Source organism: Ixodes scapularis, unplaced genomic scaffold (genome assembly GCF_016920785.2).
Source record: "Ixodes scapularis isolate PalLabHiFi unplaced genomic scaffold, ASM1692078v2 PGA_scaffold2__306_contigs__length_199485367, whole genome shotgun sequence".
In the NCBI taxonomy this organism is placed as follows: Eukaryota; Metazoa; Arthropoda; class Arachnida; order Ixodida; family Ixodidae; genus Ixodes; species Ixodes scapularis.
The window spans coordinates 116,896,036-116,917,514 of NW_024609857.1; the positions used below are offsets into that span (position 1 = coordinate 116,896,036).

At 46.1% G+C, this 21,479-nt stretch overlaps 1 protein-coding gene across 1 annotated transcript in view; it reads left to right on the forward strand.

Annotated features, from left to right (window-relative positions):
- Positions 1-9,422: 9,422 nt before the first annotated feature.
- The window catches only part of LOC120838325, a 58,312-nt gene continuing 46,255 nt past the window's right edge, over positions 9,423-21,479 (forward strand). Inside the window, exons 1-2 of the mRNA XM_040208183.2 lie at positions 9,423-9,483; positions 12,422-12,511. Of these exons, the coding sequence (XP_040064117.2) occupies positions 9,423-9,483; positions 12,422-12,511 (151 nt within the window). The remainder of the gene's footprint in view (positions 9,484-12,421; positions 12,512-21,479) is intronic.

Consider the following 21,479-nt stretch of genomic DNA (forward strand, 5'->3'; position numbering starts at 1 on the left):
GCGAGCGAGCCCGAAGGCCATTCGCTCAGACCCGGACATCCCAGTTTCCTTCGAAACATCAGACCCCGACCCTGTCGAGCGGAAGGCTGCGGCGCGCCAGGCGATCCGGCGTCGACCGCTCGAGAACACCCCCTTCAATCCTTTACACCTACCTCGAGAACGTTTCCAAGGCGCGCATGTCCTCATTCACAAGGCTCTCGCCGGAGCGGCCTATACCGAGGACCTCCTCTCCAAATGGAAGGACCACACCCCCAAGAGAGGCCGAGCCCTCACAATGACGACGAGGGGGATCAGGTCTCATCGTCACTTACACCACCGGTGTCCTGCTCCAAGTGCAACAAAGGCGTTGACCATTCCCCACCTACTTTGAGAGTGCATCGGCCTGCAGCAGGTCCGCGCCCAGCATGTAATCACCGACATTCACAGACTGGAAAAGTGGATATCACCCCAGAACGCTGGCCGCGCCAATAACACGCTTCTTGCGTTGTGAGCGTCTGCACGCGCCACGGGTGTCCACAGCCGAATGGAATTGTCCCCTACCCTTTTAGAGCGAAGCTCTTAGGCGCCCGTTTCCGGCTTGAGCGGCGTCGCCGCCGGCGTAACCAAGGTCACCCCAAGGTCACGTTACCCCCAGGTTATGTGACCCCCAAGGTCACGTGACCCCCAGGTCATGTGACCCCTCCTAAGGTCACGTGACCCTCTGGAGGTCACGTGACCCCCGGAGGTAACGTGACCCCCCAGGTCACGTGACCCCCCTCCCCGAGGTCACGTGACCCCTGAAGTCACGTGACTCCCTGAGGTCACGTGACCCCCGACGTCACGTGACCCCCCCCCCCCCCCCCGAGGTCACGTGACCCCCCGATAACGTCATTGTCACTGATGACGTCACTGGCATCCGCATCGTCATCGTTATCATCAATGATGACGTCATCGTCACTGATGACGTCACCGGCATCCGCATCGTCATCGTCATCATCACTGATGACGTCACCGACACCCGCATCGTCATCATCATCATCACTGATGACGTGACTGATGACGTCACCGACATGCGCATCGTCATCATCACTGGTGACGTCTTCAGTGACGTCACTAATGACGTCATCGGTATCCGCATCGTCATCGACACTGATGACATCATCGGCATTGTCATCGTCACGTGACCGTCACGTGACCCCCCTCCGGTCAGTTGAGCCCCCCCCAGTACCCTTCCCTCATCCTCCTCCTCAAGAGCTGCGCTCTAATTCGGCGTTACAGGGAGTTGTAAACGGCTTTCACTTTTTATACCTCGGCCATCGAGTAATCCTTCAAACAAGGGCATTCAATGAGTCAATCAATAATATTTTTACCACATGACAAACTACTAACTTGCGTAGAGGAAAGCATCGATAACCTCGAGACGGCAGTATTTAAAAAATGCAGCAGGTATGACTGCGCATGACTTTCTCGATTTGCTTTTTACATCGGAGCTGTTAAGGGCTAGTTTCTCCGGGATCGTGTCCGGTACCAAACAAATGTCGACACAACACTAGTTGCCGCCGTCGCTCATAGATTGCGATAGCTGTCCAGAGTGTTGTGTTTGCTGGTTGTCTGCTTGCCGCCGTCGCTCATAGATCGCGGCAACCTTTCCAGCCTCGGCAACAAGATAACTGGTTGCTGCCGTGGCTCATAGATGCATCTATGAGCCACGGCAACATTTCTTCGGAGGAAGAAGAGTGGGAATGGAACGAGCGGCGATGTGCGCATCAGCGCGAGTGGTTCCGCAACCGCAGCGAGGCCACTATCGCCTAAAGTTCCACTGCGTCGAGCGCTTCAGATTCCCTTGGGAAAGAAGAGCAGATCGCTCGCTTGGGAAGTCACCATCGAGAACAGAAGCTACAGCTCCGCTGCTCTTGCTTCTTCTCCAAGTGGAAAGGCCGAGTTTTTTTTGTTTTTTTTTTAAATATTATTTCGATCTTTGTGGGGTAGAACAATGGTATTTTAAATCAGAAACGAGGGGCGAGGAGTATATATCGGCTCGTGTTTATAGCCAATTTTAAGCGATATATTTTAGCCTGTCATAGCAGAATCCTTTTGGAACGCCTGAATGGCTTTTATGGAAGAAAGGTTTTAGATTAGTTGACGTTTATTTAGTTTTTCTTCGCCATGATATTTCTCACTTTCCCTCGGCGATGGACAGTGTTTCAAGAGTCGTTAGTAATGCCCTAAAACCTCTTCAACCTATGGGTAACGTCATACACTTTTTAAAAATTAAGCTTTCTTTATTTCGGAGGAACGTGTGCGTCGAAAGTACCTTCCATGAGCCCATAAACCCCCCTTACCTTTCAAATCATCCCATACGATATTGGTTAAGATAGTAATTGTAAATTTATGCTAGATGAACGCTCTAAGAAACTCGTGTCAGCATGCGATACCTTTAAGTCTGAAGGAGAGACTACCAAAAACCGGCCGCCATCAGGCGGCCGGTTTTTGGTAGTCTCTCCTGGTGTCACTTGCCAAAAGGGTTTTGAAAAAGCTATGAGTGGAAAGCAGTCCAGATCAAGATACAGTCCGAAAGAAATAAATAGTTGCGGTTATACCATACAGACACAACACCACACATATTTTTAAGAAGGTAGAAACTTCGTTAACGCTAAGGTGGTTTTCTTGGCACCGGAAAAACTTTCCCAAATGTGTAGGCCGATGGACGCCTTCTACAAAGGCCCGGTAGGCTGCCTAAAAAAAGCATTGCAGCGTGTTTGCAGCATACGCAGAAGCAGTAGTCTATCAGATCCCGCTGACGTGTGGCAGGAAATACGTGGATAGACGGGAAGTTGTTCCAACGATAGATTATGCGAACAGAACCAAAATTGAGTTAGAAACGGTATGGTCATTTGTCGACGCACTGTCATGACTGTGGATACACACCTGAGTTCAAGTCATGCACGATCATCAGTAGACGCAAGGGTGCGGAAAATCATGAAGGTAGACCTGCCAAAAAGTTACGGGGATCGGTGCGTCAGTGCGGCAAAACTAGGTCACTGGTGCGCAACCAACAAATTTCGCTTGTCCCTGGCATCGAACCAGGGACCACTCCACTTTTTGTAGAGTGCTTTACCAAGTTAGATGGACTCTGGCGGTTCTTATTTGTGACCCAGCCCACCTCGTCATTTTCTGAAGGCGGCGAGAGAGCTTCCCACTTAGAACGGAATATTTCGCACCGGTGTCGATGAGCGCCGTTGCTTCATGGCCGTCGATGACATGTTAGACACCCTTGCTGATGCACCGTCGTTAGAATGAGAGCTCTCCGGCGTACTTGGAGGCTCTTTATTTGGTTTGCATTCGGCAACGCGTCTCCTCCAGGCATTGCAGCAATTCGTTTTCCAGACGAGAGAGGGGGAAAGCTGTCCTAGCGAGAACAGTCAATGGGCGAAGGTGCACATCGAGGCGATGGGAATTGGGAGCTTCGGGGTAGTGTCGGCATCCGTGACTGAGGCCGTCAGAGATACTTTTCAATGTCCCGTCGTCGCTTCCCTAAACGTGGTCGAGGGTCATTTAGCGCAAATCCTCGCAGGCCAATTTGTTGGTACGGACACTTTCAGTAGACTTCAGTAGAGTAGTGATGGGGCGATATCAGAAACTCGGATGGCATATAAGATCCGTTTCATGTGATATAAGATCAGCTGTTAGTAGCGCACTGTGGTGTCTGATTCTCGTCTTTTTGTCCTTGTTGTTGAGCGCTAAAATGTATTCCAAGTTCGGTAGACTTGATCGGCCTCACCGCACTGGCAGCCGCCTGGTCGTCGGTTGACCGTTCGCCACACTTCCGTCTTCCGCAATGTACAGTGCACTCAACTGTTAAACATAACGCGGGAGCGGTGGCCGGAGAGACTGCATGCGCCATCTACCGGCTCTCTCTGGAAGCTTATGCCGCTGTTGTTTTCTGGAGTTACACTCCCAGCTCCGAAACAATCACCAATGCGTGACTCGGCGATAAGAAAAATCGCTTTTTTATTTTTTTTTGCTGTCTAAAGAAGGTGACCTTTATTAGAAAAACTGCAAGATCACCGAGATATGGTAGCCCGGCATGGTAATTGCGTAGATGTGACTAAACAGACTGAAAAAAAAAATTTAAAGCGTGGGCGATAAAGAAAGGAAAGAGGAGGTCGTGCGATAATTGTATCGAGGAATGGCGACAATCCCAAGAAGAGCCGGCTTATTCTCTGCCGCATCATTGATTTAATTGCTATACAACTCTGACATCAGTTTCGGCCACCGCTCCCGCGTTATGTTTAACAGTTGAGCACACTGTACGTTGTTCGGTGGATGCACACCGGTTCTTCCTAAGTCGTAAATACTGCAGCGTTAGGATTTCCCGTTAAGTTGGCGTCAGGTACTGATGGAGAGCCGGTGGCAGTCATAGTTGTCATTGCGGCGTAAGTCACCCTCGGTTCGTCAGATACCGCTTTGCTCGCCTGACTCTTCAATTGAAATGCACGCTGAACGTCTTCACAAACAACCTTTGCCATTGAAATGGAAGCCAGGGAACTGGCAGCAGAAAATAGCTTCCTGAGCTCCTCCCGGACAATGTCGGGGATAATGTCTCGGATGCCTAGAAGGCTGGCGTCAAAGTTGCAGCTGGACGCCTTGAGTGTGAAGACGTGTGAAGAGTGTGAAGGTGACGAAACCCTCTACTGTTGTCAGAGGGTTACGTATAAGGCCGCAGAAAATGTCCCACACGCCCCGCATGTGAATTCTCAGCTTCTCTTCTGTAGCTTGAAGGTCAGCGCGGGCGCGCGATCAATGAGGCGCGAAATATCCACCTTAAAGGCGGTAACGCTCTGGTTGGTGCTCTGTGTCCTGGACCGAAGCAAGTCTTCTGTATCTCTTGTTGATGTTGGCTGACGAACGTGCGCTTCAACTCGATCTTGCAAACTTTACCACCGCGTCAAGGAGGAATCGTAGTTCTAAAACCAGTGGCTGTCATTTTCTTCAAGCGAGAAGTACAAGTTCTGCAAAATCTGGTCATCTGTCCACCCATTGTGGTGGGCGACACGGTAGTGTTGGTCAGTCCGGTCATCGGCGTCTTCATATTTCGCCATGGAAGGGCGTCGGACTACGAGGTGCGATGGTCATGTAAACAACGGTGGAAGCGGCCGAGGTTTGGTGCAACAGGTTGGCCATCGTTGGCTTAGTCCGCTTCGATCTTTTGGCAGGATACCGAATACCGGGCGTTCTCCCTAGTTCCAGCAACTGGGTCGGGGTTCAGGTTCTTCGCGGTATAATTACGTGGCTCAATCTTCTTGTGGGACTCACTCGTCTTGCAGTTTTTCTGCCAGGCTCGGGGTGAAGCTTGGCTCACGGCTCCCCAGGGAGGGGGGGGGGGGATTATAAATGAAAGGGCTGAGGGTAAAGTACCCACCACCTCCACCAGAGCAATCGATAGCAACCGAGCATGGCCTTGAACGTTTCAAAATAGCACAGATTGATTAAATAAAGGGCTCGACCAAGCATTCGTGGTAACAGAAAAAAAAAACTTTCTGAAGTGTTTATCCTGACCAGTAAGAAGCTGCTTTCCTTTAGTGGCAAGCTGTCAGAATAAGTCCGCTCTTTCCGTGTTTCGACGACTGCCGTGGACGAACCGAACGGAAAGGGGTGTGGAACCAATTTTTTACTTTGAGCTGCAAGACTTCTGCTTCGTGAAAGTGCCCATTACGGCAGAACTATTTAGAAAGCAGCACAGCCTCATCTAGCACGGCATGGAAACTTCCTGCTTCAAGGCAGCTCTCCAGTGCGCCGCACAGGCAAAGTGAACCTTTGGTTATTTAGACGAGCTGCACCACGACTGCACACTGTCAAGCACGACTTGCGCAATTTCCGCAGCGAAACTGTGGTCCAAATACATTGCTCACGCTTTGTTGCAGACCTCGGTAATTACGATAATCAATGAGAGACCAAAAACGTGCAGGGGAAACAGCGCACCCGCAAAAGTAGTCACTCAAGTATTTTGCGGGTGCGCTGTTCCCCCTGTACATTATGAGCAACCAACTTGCCCGAATCTCTGTGTTAACCAAAAACGTCGCGTTTGATTTCTCCTATCAATATCCGAATCAATTCGAGATTTGAGACGATTGTGTATCTTTCGTTGCAATATCCCTGCCGATCGCCAGAGAAATGCGCAATTAAAGTTACGTTCCTCCGTGTTTCCTACGCTAAACTCTGAAATCGCATTCAATCGGCTTCAGATCACGGTTCCTTTATCTGAAATCAACTCACTCAGACCAGCAACTACGAACAACAGAACCGACAAGCTTCGGCACAAGCTTCGCCACAACTGCCTGGGCGCTGCCATCTTGCCAGTGAAGTCACGCATTTGTTTAGGTCACGTGACGAATAGTCACATTTGCGTAGAATGGCGACGGCCTGCGGGGGGAAGGGGGGGGGGGGGTAACTATAAGCTCATCTGCCTCGTGGCACTCACAACAAGCCGAAAAATGTTACCAACTGAAAAAAAGCAGCAATAGAAATGCCATGAAACCGCTAAACCAGCTACATTTAGTGCGCAGGTCAAGAATTATCTTTCAGAGCAGTTTACTGCTGTGCTTAGTTTAAAAACATTGGAATAATTCAGATAACCTTTAGAAGGGACCTATGTTGTTCGAAGCAAACCACTTCAATGCACAGAACGATGTCCATCGCACATTATTACTGTTACCAGATGTTGACAGATGCATCGTATTGTCATACCTCCGTCCTTCTAAGTTTTAGTGCAATATTTTGATGTAAGTCAAAGCTTCAACTGAATTCAGATGCTTCACAAAATTTATAACCTTCAACGTATCTGACTCATTTAACGTCTCTAGAACGTTTAAATAACCTTTTATAGTTTTTATTACTTTTGTGCAAAGTTAACTGGGCCCATTTCATATGGCAGACTTAGAAAGCGAATACACTGATTTCTGCACAAATCAGTCAAAGTATGTGTCGATGTTTGCCACAGTGATAGCTCAGTGGTGTGGCGAACTTTACTCTCGTTAACCACAATTTTGTTGACAGTGAATGGTGGTGATCCCGTGACTCTAGCTTTATACAGAAATTAAGTTATTTTTATATTAATAAATGTAAACTTGGTAACATTTTCATTTGAGCTGTACACCGGCAAAAAAAACGAAAAAAAAACAAAAAAACGTTAACATAATTTTCAAACCGCTAAGGAAACCCGCCTCCCGCAAAAGGGTAATTTATTCTGCTAGACGACTCAGAAAGCCACAAGGTTTAGTCGCAAAACCGCCAAATCGGCAACACTGCGAACAAGCGTTGTTGAATGTAGGGATGGCGAGCTAGAGGCTGAACCGCTGCAACTCCTCCAAATATAAAAAAAAATGGTAACACAGAGCGCAGAAGACGAGAACACCGAGTAAACAAAAGAACACAGGGCGAGCGCTGAAGATCTATGCACCAACTTGCCAGCATCGCCACCTTAATGCAACTCCTCCCTATCCCTGACTGTCAAATTCTCGGAAACCGAAACATAAAAGCGTGCCCGAATTAGAATTGAAGAAAATAAAACCGTAAAATTCTGCAAGTGTTTTATATCTATGGAGTGTGTGTTGATTTAGTTGCTTAAAAACGCACAGAAAGGTCTTCACTAAAAAAATGAAAGCCGTTTACAACTCCCTGTAACGCCGAATTAGAGCGCAGCTCTTGAGGAGGAGGAGGGAAGGGTACTGGGGGGGGTGGCTTCAAGTGACCTCGGGGGGCGGGGGGTCACGTGACCTTGGGGGTCACGTGACCTTGTGGGTCACGTGACCTTGTGGGAGTCACGTGACCTTGGGGCGTCACGTGACGTCGGGGGGTCACGTGACCTGGGGCCACGTGACGATACCGATGACGTCATCAGTAGCGTCACTGATGACGCCATCAGTGATGATGATGACGATGCGGATGCCGGTGACGTCATCAGTGACGTCACTAATGACGTCATCAGTGATGATGACGATGACGATGCGGATGCCGGTGACGTCATCAGTGACGTCACTGACGACGTCATCAGTGCCTATGACGTCAACGGGGGGTCACGTGACCTCGGGGGGTATCCCCAGGTCACGTGACCCCAGGGGGGGTCACGACCTGGGTAACCATCGTGACCCTCGTGAGGGTAACCCTAGTAACCCTTGTGAGGGCAACTCTCGTGACCCTCGTGAGGGTAACTCTCGTGACCCTCGTAAGGGTAACTCTCATAACCCTCGTGACCCTCGTGAGGGTAACTAACCCTCGTAACCCTCGTGAGGGTTACGAGGGTGAGTAACCCTCGTGAGGGTAACTCTCATAACCCTCGTGACCCTCGTGAGGGTAACGAGGGTTACGAGGGTGAGTAACCCTCGTGAGGGTAACTCTCATAACCCTCGTGACCCTCGTGAGGGTAACCCTCGTGAAGGTTACCCTCACGAGGGTTACTAACCCTCGTAACCCTCAAAAGGGTTACCTTCACGAGGGTTACCCTCACGAGGGTTACTAACCCTCGTAACCCTCGTGAGGGTTACAAGGGTAAGTAACCCTCGTGAGGGTAACCCTCGTGAAGGTAACCCTTTTGAGGGTAACTAACCCTCGTAACCCTCGTGAGGGTTACGAGGGTAAGTAACCCTCGTGGCCCTCGTGATCCTCGTGAGGGTAACCCTCATGAGATTAACCCTCGTAACCCTCGTAACCCTCACGAGGGTTACGAGGGTTGCGGTTACGCCGACGCCGACGGCGACGGCGACGGCGACGCCGACGGCGACGGCGACGGCGACGCCGACGGCGACGGCGACGCCGACGCCGACGGCGACGCCGCTCAAGCCGGGAACGGGCCCCTAAGAGCTGCGCTCTAAAAAACAACGTAAGTTTACTGATAGAAATATTAATTATTCGTGAGAATTAATAATCAAGATATACTGAACAAAATTATTTCTCCTACAGCGCCTTTGGCTGAAAACAATGCGCCATCCTTCGTGGTTCTGCGCGGTACGGGTACATTTGACAAGAACCGTTTCATCAAATGTTCAGCGAGATTCTCTATGGCCCCAGGGCAGTGAACAGAAGGCGCCTTGCTCGGCTGCTACTCAGCGCGGCTGGTGGGCAAAAAGGGCAACTTTGGGAAGGCCATGTCACCGAGTGATTGTACACGAGCGCTGCGTCACTGTTCGGAATGGCGTTCGGAAATTCGCGCTCGGGATCGGGTACAATGATCGAGGCAGCGGGCGTTCTGAGAGTCACGAAAATTCCCCTTAAGATGGCGCCAGATGTCAAACCAAACTTGATCGCCCGGTGGATATATAGCTCCTAGTAAAATGCAAGGTTACAATTATCTAGCCATTTTTCGTGGCAAAAACTGGAACACTAGTTTTTGTTTATTTGCAGATTCGGCCATATTTTTGGGACCCTAATTTGTTGGAAATCAAGTTATGAAAGGCTTATACTTTTTAATTTTGGTTGCAAAACTAGCTGCAGAAGGATATGCTTCAAGTAAGTGTCATATTTCATCATGTGTTTTGATTTCTACAGTTGAAAACATTTATGAGGCTATGAAGCTATACATAGGGAGCGGGGCATGTGGCACAGCGCCAATACTGCGGATTTTCTTTTTTTTTTTTGTTTTGGTTTCTGTACCGTTTTTACCACCGCTGATATGTCGATAAAGAATCGGGAAAACAAGTTGAACAATGCGGGGTTGCACAAGCAGCTGAAGTTTATTAATATACAGGTATAATAAAAGCGGCCTAGAGATGCCAAGTCGACTTTGTGTAAACTCAGACATAGTTGTGTTCTTTTTGTTAGATCTATGGAAGCGTCCCTTTAACCATCTTTACCATTGTCCATAGCTTTAAATTCTTTGCCTATTAAATTCGTTAGCAGTTTGGGGGCAGCACGTTACAATCTACATTTCCAATAGAAAAACTAAGAGAGAAGGAAAAGGATATAGTATTGTTACAGCGACGATACTAGATTTTTGTTTCGATCAGTGTTTTGAAAGAGGGTCGGAAATTACGAAAATAATCCGTGGAGAAGGGGAGCAAGAGGGACAAAGTACAAACATAAATCTCCAAACACAGCTAGGTGACTGGTGAGCGTCTGAAAAAATCCGCCTGGTCCGGGTATCGAACCCGGGACCTCTCCGTTACACGTGGAGCGCTCTACCAACTGAGCTAACCAGGGGTTAGAAGTCAGTAGAGCAAACGAGTTTTATCAGCTGCCACCAGTCTAACATCAACAAGGGTGAAGCTTGCAAATTTAAGGTCTTAATTATAATGCACTTAAAATGCAAAGGTGCAAGCGAGCTTGCACCTCTGATGAAAAGTGGGTACCGCTTCCTATGTTCCAATATTGCTGTTTTAACGGTACGCATTTTTTGCTTATTACTTCTCCCGCTGATCCCTCCACTTAACCTATATATATATATATATATATATATATATATATATATATATATATATATAGGTTAAGTGGAGGGATATATATATATATATATATATATATATATATATATATACTGGTAAATTATTTAGAGAGAGAGGACGGCTTTACTGTTTTAGACAAAGAGAGAAGAGGGTAAAACTGACGAAAACTCACTGCATCAAAAATATATCGCAACATTTTTACTTTGCTTTGTTGGGGTTTCGGAGACTTTTCTTTTAGGTTTTCGTGTTGTTTCCTAAGAACTGGTTTTGTGTCAGTGCGAACTGAATAGCGGGTATGCGGTTCTAGGACAGACAACACCACCGAGGAAGCCCTTCTCCAGAACCGAAGACAATTATGCCATCCCGATCAGGTGGTATGGCGGAGCAAAGTTTTGAAGTAGTTGACTTGACTACTTTGCATTTTAGTTAAGACAGAAGGCGCTGTAAACTTGCTAATGAGTTTCAAAATGTCGCAGTAACTTTAGAAGCGTGTCATTTTGTCCGAGAATTCAAAACATTTGTGTCTAAAAAGAATAACCCGCACCTTTGTTGTATTTAGGAAACAGTGTTTGTATATTTCTTGCAGCAGTAATATTGGTCAGGCCTTCTACTTATCCTGGCCATAAACATCTTAACATTTGAAAAGGTGCGCCCAGCTTACATAGTAATTTTGAACCTCAATATGTTAGAATGGTTGTATAGTTAGTACTGATCGATTCTATAACACCTATATATATTAAATAATAACTCCTGAGAATATTCATCGAAGCCCAACAAGCTCTCAAACGCAGTAGACTGTTAATGTTAACTTTCTAGTGGCTCCCTGTTTTGGTGCGCAAAACTTCAGGGATTGTATGGTGAAGCATAACCTCCGGCCTCTATACTTACAAAGCCTGGCAGATCGCCACGAGAAGCGGCCAGCGAAATTGAAAGGGTAGAGCGGCAGACAACGAATGAGACGGGAGCCTAAAACCCCTTTATGTTTCAAAAGTAGCGCAAGGTGCGTCAGTGGAGAAGGCACGTGCAAGGTGCAGCCCTTGGAAAGATCATGGCGGCGCAGCGCAGCACTGAGCTAGATTTCAGAGGCCATGTTTTCCACAAAAGTGGCGCGCAGTTCGTGTCTCGAGCATTTCTACAACAATAAATGGCGCCACTTTTCTCAGGATAGAGGGGCTTTAGGAGAGCCACGTGACGGGCGCCCCGTTGCGGCGAGACGCTGAAACACACTTCTCCCAAGCGATGGAATGCGCGTTCGTGCTCCTCCCGTTCCTCGCGCTACCTCTTCTTTTCTCGTCGGGTTTGAAAACCATGCATTGTGTCCTCGCCGTTGGAAAAGGTGTTGGGTAACGACCAGGTTCCCCGAGAAAGGCTCTGTGCTACCAAATCCTCACGTTCCAAATATGCGACCGGGCACTCTATGGCTCCATCGTCGAACTGCCAGGCTTTGTGAGTATAGAGGAGACTATGGTTGAAGTCAATCGTAGCTCCCTAAAACCGTCCTCAAAGTAGGTTGCAAAGAGGAATTACAGTACTCTTGAACCAACCTCGACGTAGGTTTGGGAAGTTACAATTCTATAAATACTACTTAAAAGTAGGATATAGAAAAATAGAATTTATGTTGACACACAAACTTATCAATTAGCAATGTACCTAGACCATATGATTTCAGCTCCATTATAAAATAAAGCAATCTTTATCATTTTATGCTCTATTCTTGTGCCAACCATTGATCATTGTCTCACATATCAACTTTCGAAGCGTAATCTTAGATGACAAATGATCTCTACTTGTGTTCCCCCAAATTACAACTGCTAAGCATTTATCCTACAAAAAACTGCTCTTTCTGTGATAGTTCATGTCCTAGGCATATTCGAACAAATAAAGACAAAATATTTTATGTGCGCTCGCAAAATAACAACTTATTAGTGGTATGTTTATTGTTTCGTATTTTGATCGCCCCAGCACTCATTTATAAAGCTCTGTCATTGCATTTGCTCTTTTCTTAGGAGGAAATAAGTCAACGGACTTTAAACAAAGGTTACAATACCAAGCCACTTGCAGTTCTTATGTTCTGAAGAATTCCAAGGTTGAGAATGGTAAGATAACACAAAAAAACACGAACCGAGCAAGAACGGCATTCCTTTATATAATTGTTGACTAAAGACATTGCTGAACAGCATTAACGGGTACCTAGAAAAAAAAAAGTTTTTTTATCGCAGAAAAATTCAATGCATTGCCGGAGGCCCAGACATCATCAAAATTCACCTTTGGTGATTGGAATTTGATTCAAAGGTCTGATAAATAAACGTTGTCAAATTTAAGGGCTATAACTAGTTTTCAAAAATTTATAATAAAAAAATGGAGTCCACTCTTTTTGGTATACGTTATATATTTGTTTCATGCATTCACAGACTCTTTTCCGCTACCATTTCTATTTTGGGGCCTACGTACGATGATGAAAGTGCCCGCGATGTATTAAATAGAAACGTGGCTCCTTATTCTCGGAGATGATGATTCCATGTTTCTAAAGCTCATAAACAAAAATAATACATGTGCACGTGACGAGAGAAACAGTGAGAGGAATGCTGGTGCACGACGAGCACGTACCTATGTGTCGGCAAGAGTTGTACCATGTTTTATGCGGCGGCGTGTGCTTCGAAAACACCTCTGATCTGATACAATGCATTAATAAGACGGATAGGAAATACCAGGCAGGCAAGGTGGAGTGGTGGAGTGAGTAGCTCGGTTAACGCTGTGGCGTATCTCGGCAGTTCGAGAGACGCTGAGATAGCTGGACGTTCGAAAAAGAATGAGCTCCCGAGTAGCGCTCTTAACGGCCTTTCAAGGTCGCTGTTCTTCCTCTTTTGTCTCAAAGAGTGAATGCAACGTTATCCTGCTACCGCTGATCATAGGAACTGCTGCGCTAAACTAACTGTTTTTACGATATGACCTGCAAGGACGGCCCTACCCGACTGAGGACTTTAGAGGAGGGGCTTGGAAAATGAGAATACTGTAAACGACTTATTTATCGCGGGCTCAATATTTCCCGATTTAGGTAAAAGCTGAAGTTTTAGAATAATTCGCGGGCTCTAATTTTCGCAACGAGGTGGGATCTCAATATAGATTCCAATGTGTTTATATTTTACCGGGATTGTTCGCGGAACCCGTTTTTCGCGAATTGTAGGCAATTCGCGAATATTACGTCCTCGCGAAAATTGAGTCGCTTTCAGTATACACACTAAACATGTACGAAGACTTAACTTGTCGCGCTTTTCGTTTTCAACCCTTAAATCCTCCCCCCCCCCCCCCTTCCTCCTTTGCCGGCTTGTGCTAGTACTCATCGTCACTGAACATCCCGTTTTTTAGCTTTTGTCATTATTAAGAAATTCTGCCTTCTCATTGAAAGGTCTTTGCTTAGTTTTATTACCGATTCCTACTTTATGATTGTTTGGAAAATAAGAGCGTAATTTTGAAAGGCGGTAGATAATAGATATGCAGAGAAGTTCCGGTGTTTTACTAGTATCACATTTGATTCAGTTTATAAGCAAACAATTTCTTCTAGCCCTGTCCCCCAGGCAGAGGTCGGTATTTTTGGTTGATGTCACTCACTTACAGTTAGCTCATTATAACAGGTTAACAACTCTTGTCACCCTCACCCTCATGGCCGCACTTACCTTCAAGGGCTCACTTAGGAGCTCACAAAGTCACGCCCCTCATCGAACTCACAGACTCACGCCCTTCACTGAGCTCATGAACTCACGCTCCTCACCGAACTCACAAACTCACACCCCACATCGAACTCACTCACTCACTCGATCACTCACCGACCTCACTTACTCAGAAGTAGTTCTCGCCCTCACCGTAGTCGCTGCGCCGGCGCTCGTGTTGCGCGGGTGTCGCGCGGCTTTTACAACCCTGCCATGGTTGCTGCAGTCTTGCGCCGCTTCGGCACCAGCCGTCACCTCGCCAAGCGAAGAAATGTTTTCTCTTTTTGTTCGTTTTGTTTTGACTCCTTCCGCGCGCTGCTGAGCGCTTGGGGGTCAAGAAAGCATCATGGCGAGTCTCGTGAAGAAGTACTCTTTTGCGGTGAGCACTGTTCGTTTCAAGCATTCGCGACAATTTAGTGCAAGTAGGGAGTGAGCTTCTGCATCGTCGTTTATTCAGGTGTGAATTATTATTATTCAAGCATGCACTACCTTGAATGTGCAGGTTGTTTTTGCATATAATATTGCGAACTTCTCCTTAATGGTAGGACAGTTTTCTCAGCATTTTGTTGTCGATTACAACAATTACAAAACGGTCTGTATTGGTAGTTATCGTCGTTCATACAAATGAGTTCACCTAAAATAACTGCCTGGTGGCTATTTTTATAAAAGGAGGTATGATTGAAAAACTTCGTGCGTACCATATTATTTCATATTAATTTTCTTTATCCTGTCTCATTTTCTGTTGCAGCTCACATACCAATTAAAACTAGAACGTTCTAATCTACCGACTCTTTGCATCGTAAAATGTTATACTTTTTTGCATGCTGACATAACATCTTTATCGGTCTCAGATGTCTTCGGTACTCTTGCTGCTCAGACAATGTGCGTTTGTGTATTTTAAACTTGTCAATATGTCGAATACAAAGATTTACAAACTACACGTACAAAGTTGTGTTTTTTAATATTATATTTTATTAGTTTTTGATAGATGGTAATTTTTAATGTGGGTTCACTAGTTTAAATGAATAAACGGCCTACATCTATAAGCGGAAGTTATTTTATCTTCGATAATTAATTTACTTAACTTAGAACTATTTATATTCTAATTCGGATATCTACGCGATGTTTGAGGAGGGAGGAGGACGGCGGTCATGCAACTTAAATAAACGTTCCACAATTCTTCATAATTTGTTTTGTTGGATACTAAACATTAGGACGCTTAATCTCTTCGGGTGAGGAAGGTTGCTTCCGTGCCGTCACGCGCAAGCACGCATGTAAAATATATTTTTAATTACTTAGGTGTGGACACTGTCACTCACTTGTATGAATATGAGGATGCTGAACTGCCAAGTAGCGCTCTTTGTAAACGACCTGGACGTGCGTGGCGCGAGCTGTACCGGTTGATAAATAAAAATATATAGGAATAAGAACTATAATATCTGGAGCTAGTAAGAAAACCCTTTCTCCGGCACGGGAAACGTTTTCGGGTGCAGCCATTATTTTGACTATGATCAATAACAACCTCTTAAGCCAATAACGGGGTGCCGGATAGCAGGTTTGGATCCTTGAGTTGTTATCATCAAAATGAAGTTAAAGTATAAAGATAGTTTCATATATCTTTGAATATGATCTAGGAACTTATCGTTTCCAACTTTTATGACAATCCATCACCAAATTAACCTTTACATGCTGCCAAATTAATGTAGCAGTGTTTTAACCCAATTGCGAACAACTCCGGCCGTTCGGCCGTACTTGTTCCACACGCGCGCATACGAAATATCAACTTCTGCCTTCAGACGTACCGGCGTCGCGCTTGTTTTCCTTTTTCAGAAAACAACAAGACGCCGCGAGTATATCGGGGACTCGCAGTCTACACAAGAGCGGCCGAGGCGGTCGGGAGAGCCCCCGCTACGAAGCAGCGACTAGCGGCAAAAGAGCACGCCAGGCCGCCGCCGAGCCGGCCGGAGCCGAAGAGCGCAGATCAATAAATAGGCACCTTTCCTCCTTTCCCATCACTCGTAGGGAACCAGCCGTACGAGTTAACAGCACCATTGCGAAGCGAGGATCGACTCAACTTCCACGGAAATGTACGAAGTCACACTACCCGCCCTTCCTCGACGTCACCCGCAAGCCCCCATCGAACCGATAGCCACTCATAAACCGCATGCCTCGCCATACTCATGAACTCACCGACCTCATAAACTCACGCACCTCACTGAACTCATGATCCCAACGAACTCAGGAACTCACGCCCCTCACTCAACCTCAAACTGTTGGGTTTTTAAGGCTTACACACTCGCTCACCCTCACGTCACGCCAGATTGGTGAGGGTGAGTGAGTGAACTCCTAATTGAGTGTTGCCGAGTTATGCCTAAAGATTGTCAATCACCTACTTTGGATTCGCGAAATTCATATATCAGCTCTTTGACTGAGGATGCTATCGTACAGGTACAAATATTTACATTAATATGTGGGGCCCTGGCTGAGAGAGGATATTCTTTATATCAGCAATGTTTTGCGTCATTGCTTATCGACTTTCGCGCCATTGTTGCAGTATGCCCTAGAATTGTTTCTGTAAGGCCCTGGATTGAACTCCAGATCTCCAGTCAGCACATGCAATTCACAAACAATTCCACAGTAACGAAAAAAGAATTAAGCAAATGATGCCTGGTCTTAAAAGTACAAAAAGGACGATATAATTTCGGTCGAGGCAGACAGTATTGTTTCTGCTAACCCGCGTTTAGAATAGATGTAGACGATTTCACAAATGTTACTTATTGAAGGTTTTTGTGTGCCAACCAGGATTCCCTGAAATGTCCAGGTGGTCCCTTCAAAGCTTTTTGAGGGGTTCGAGAGGCCCGTTATAAATTTGTGAGAGGTCTGTGGGACTAGTCAACATCTTTCTCAGGTGATCACACAATTCTCGATGATCGTTCTATGTGGAAAATAGTGCGTGACCCTTCCGGGTCTGCGCTTCATGATATGTGCTTGGTCGCTCAGTTTCGTTCGTACGTCCTACGAGTGAAATCGATCTCCTAAATAAACTTCAGCATCCTGGTGCGGAGCTACATCAACAGCTTTCGCAAAGCCATTTTCTCATACTCTTTGGTCCGTCCGGCCTCGGTAGCTCGTTCAGAGAGGAAAAGCAACGATGCTACAGCGACGACACCAGGGCTCCGTATTCGGCCAAATCGAAAGCGAGAGCGTTCTCGGCTGTTGATAAGACGTGGCATCACACCTTCCTCCTGGTTGGGCGGAGTCAACAAATGAGAAGTGAAAAACCCGCTCGAAAGTTCGCGATCGCGAAATATTTTGTGAGAAAATGTCATCAACATACAAATATTGAAAAATGCCCAGCGTCCTCTGATATGTAGTCCTTAGTACTCTATCACTCATCAGTTGACGTCATCCCTTCTGTTACATGGCGAAAAGGTGGCGGCGATAGTGTGGCGGCGCTAGAGGGACTGAGGAGGAGTGATTGATGATTTCAGAGCTTCGACTGATGTTAATGCCACGTTAGCACAGACATGCACGTCAGGAGGACAGAAGCAATATGCCGGTTCCTGGGAAAGCACGTCATTCACGAAGACAGCAACCAGAAGACAAGGCTCTGGCACGGAATGAATAGAAACAGATGTGTTGACTGGTAGTTTATACTTCCGAGCTATAGGCAATCCGTGGCTCCGTGGCTTCCTGCCGGTGGAAACGTAACTTTCCAAGTCCCGTGCTGCAGGCGTGTACATGAATTTCTGCGCTTGCAAGCTGGTCGCAATGGCCGACGATCAGAGACGTCTGCAGTTTTTTCTTCAGTTGGATGAATATCTGAGCTGCTGTTCTGTCCATTGCAAACTAACTGCGCCTTCCCTGAGGCGCGTCAGCGCCGACTCGTGTGACAGAGTATCCAGGGCCAATAGCGAGTCGATGCACCATGTTACAACCGTCGTTTTCGTGACGTTTATTGTCAGCCCGGAAACAGGGCATGATATAAAGATCGATTCCTTTCAGAAACATGACCCAGAAGCTTCTCAAAGCGGAACTTTGAACCGTACACAGTTTTTTGCCGACAAGGGTACTTGAACGAAGATGTGATGCCCGATGTTCCGCGCTATCGTCATCATGCCGCCCTACGTGGCATAAGTTTCTTGATGTCGTTCACCTAAAGCCGTAATACGCGTAAGACGGGTTTGAATTTACGCTGCATGTTTGATGCGTCATGGTTAGTTAAGAGTGTTTAAAGCTTAAAATGCTTCTTAACGGAACCATTCTATCCCAAACGTTTATTCATCCTTTGCTCCATCTGTACGTGCATTTTCAGCTATACTTAGTGGGAAATTGGAATCACGGGACCTAACGTCAGGTGACCTATACGCAGTGAGAAAATTGACGTCACGTGCCTCCTACGTCGATTCCGTTGCTCCGCTCAATTTTCCTTTAAAATGATCGTCTTCTCAACTCATCACCAATTGATTTTGCCTCTAAATTTAGAGGGAGGTATCGACGTCACGCGACCGGATGTCACGTGACATATACAACAATTTAGTTTCCCCACTAAATTCGGCAAAAATGCACATTATGTGAGACACCGATACCCTCTCCCCACGCCATCACGGAAGGAGCTGGTGCGCTCCTCCCGTGATGTCACCGCTGGAGGCGATCGACTCAGGCCGGGAACCTCGGGATAACGCTGATATGAAGGCATTGCGCGTGAATATGGTGTCGTAAAAACAAGTTTTCATTGATACAAACATGTTTTATAATCTGGAAGGTAGTTTAGAAAATACAAAAAGCTAGTAAACAAATGTTCTTGCGCGGGAAGCGATTTAAGCGCCACTGAACAGCTCGGGCATGTAAGCATTGCGAGTGGATTTACGCTCGCAGCAACGAAATTATATTATCACAATCATGTTTATTAACCAGAATGATAGCTATAGGTATCAACTAAGCTAAAAAGGTATGTAGAGGTAAATTATTAGTGCATAGAAAAGTTGAGGCGCAGCGTAAGAACAATACATGTAGAAAGGTGCTTCGGGAAGGTGGAGTTTGCTTCTAGTCAAGCTTCTTTAGGGATGTAAACATTGCTCAGAAATGCAGATGTATTTATAAATAATAATTTTCATAAACTGGCATGACACGGAATAGTGCAGCAAGGCAAGCAGTTCATAATAGTAATGTAAGGCTTACAAACCAAACGTTCACGGAAAGTATTGCCTACAAAATCAAACCCGAATTGTTGAGGAATTCTGTCTTACATTTCAGAAAAAACAGCATAAAGTTACTTTATTGGAGAGAATAAAAATGACGGCGAATGACAGTAGGAAACATTCTCTTTGAAAGAGTTGCTACCTACCTTAATCTTTTTTTTTAAGTAATCAAGGTCAATTCAACTAATCAAATTCTTTGCGGCTTTACTATATTTTCAGCACTTAAAAACGCCTATTATTTTTATTGTTTATCGCTCAACAACATATTTGTTTATTCAAATGGCTATCTTGCATTGCAACACAAACATCAACAGGACAGCAAACGCTTCCTTACCTAGGAGTTCTGACAAGAGACGGGTGTCTTGATAAAGACTGGCATACGGTTAAGTGATTCTGCACCAAAACCTACGCTTTAATTGTACCATTTCGCTCGCGTAGCATCCCATACGACCAGCAAATAGCATAAAAAGTTCTTACATCTTAAAGGTACTTATGCAGTCAAGACACCGCCATAGGTAAATTTCGGTGCCTCAGCCACGGCCGATTGATGCCTCTCGACATCTCTCGAGAGACTTTGTGAAGTCTCTCAAGCGATGTCGAGAGACTTCACTTTGAACCATACAGGTTCAAAAATGAAAACTTGCAATCCCAACCTCAGAAATAAATTGATGACACAGCATGTTTTTATAATACAAACGCTGACTTATGCAAACGGGTGAACTTAAAATTATATTTGGCAACATTCGGAATACGGCACAGCGACTACTACGACGTCCAAATAGCCGACTACCACAAAACAAAGAATAGCAAAAGAGAGAAGCTTAAGGAAAAGCTGAAGGAGAAACCCATCTTCCTGTATTGCTTCCTCCTTCTGACGTTTGTGACGTCATACCTTCAAGGGCTGTGACCTTCCTTCTAGGTGGTATTCTCAAGGGAGTTCTCTCCATCTGACTCCTCTCCCTCGCAACCCCCCACTCTCTCCCCTCCTTCCCCACCTTGCTCCAATTTCCTACCTATCCCTTCCTCCTCTCTCCTTGCCCCTTCCCCACCTTCTTTCACCTCGTCCTCATTCTGCTTCAGTACCCTCTCTAGCTCCTCTTTCCCTTCCTCTCCAGCTCCTTTATCATGCGACACCAAATCAGTTTCCCTGCTAAATTTAGAGAGCAAATATACATCACGTGATACACCGAGTCAGACTCCCCTCCCTCTGACCCCCCTTTCACCTGCCTCCTTCTCCCAATCCATCTCCTTAACCTCCTAAAGCCTCTGCGCCCTCCCAGCTGCCTCCCTTCCTCTCCTTCCCCCCTCCCCTTCCCCCTTTCGAAGGTCTACAGTCCCCTTACTTCATCCTCCATCCCTATTCACCTCTCTTTCCCCTACACCCTCTTTGGTCACCAGATACACTAATTCGGTTTCGCCGAAATTAAGAAAAAAGGTTTTTAATTCCCGCAACAACTGTTTAACGATTTCCAAACAATTAAAACAATCACTCCTTATAAAACTTTAAAGGTGCAGGTTTTTGAGAGGGAGAGAGATATTTTAAAAGGGAAAGCATAAGAAGTGCTTTGAAGCCATAGCTTCGGGATTTCGGATGCCACCTGGGAAAGGTCGCTGCCAAGTTTTTACCGGCATTTATGCTGGGTTGCATAGGGACGATCCATTTATGCGACTCGCCCGCGGAAAGGTCGATCCCTGTGCCCCCAGGTGAGATCCGCATGCGCTGCCACCTCGGTCGCGCACGCGGTAGTAAGTACTCTGGACCGGAATAAAGATGTCTTGCTTTGAGCGTTGAAGAAAGAGAACAAAATAAAACAAACAAAGCATTTAGTGTTTGTGCTCCTACTGATTCACTTTTAATAAACTTTTCCGAGCTCCCAAAACACCACGTTTGAACTTAGCTATCCTAGTATAAGCGCAACCTCCACAGCCCTTCAGACTCTTACGCTGAAGATGCTGAGCATAATAGGATTAAGAAAGGCCTATTCAACTGCATAATCTACTCATCTAAGTCTTCCCGACTTAAACAAAAATCAGCCACATCCTATGTTTCCAAACTTTGACTAAATACAAAAAAAAAATATGACTGACATTTGTTTTATCCCACACATGGCACATTAGTCCTGCGATAGTACTCGCCAAGAAAGTTTGTTTGCATG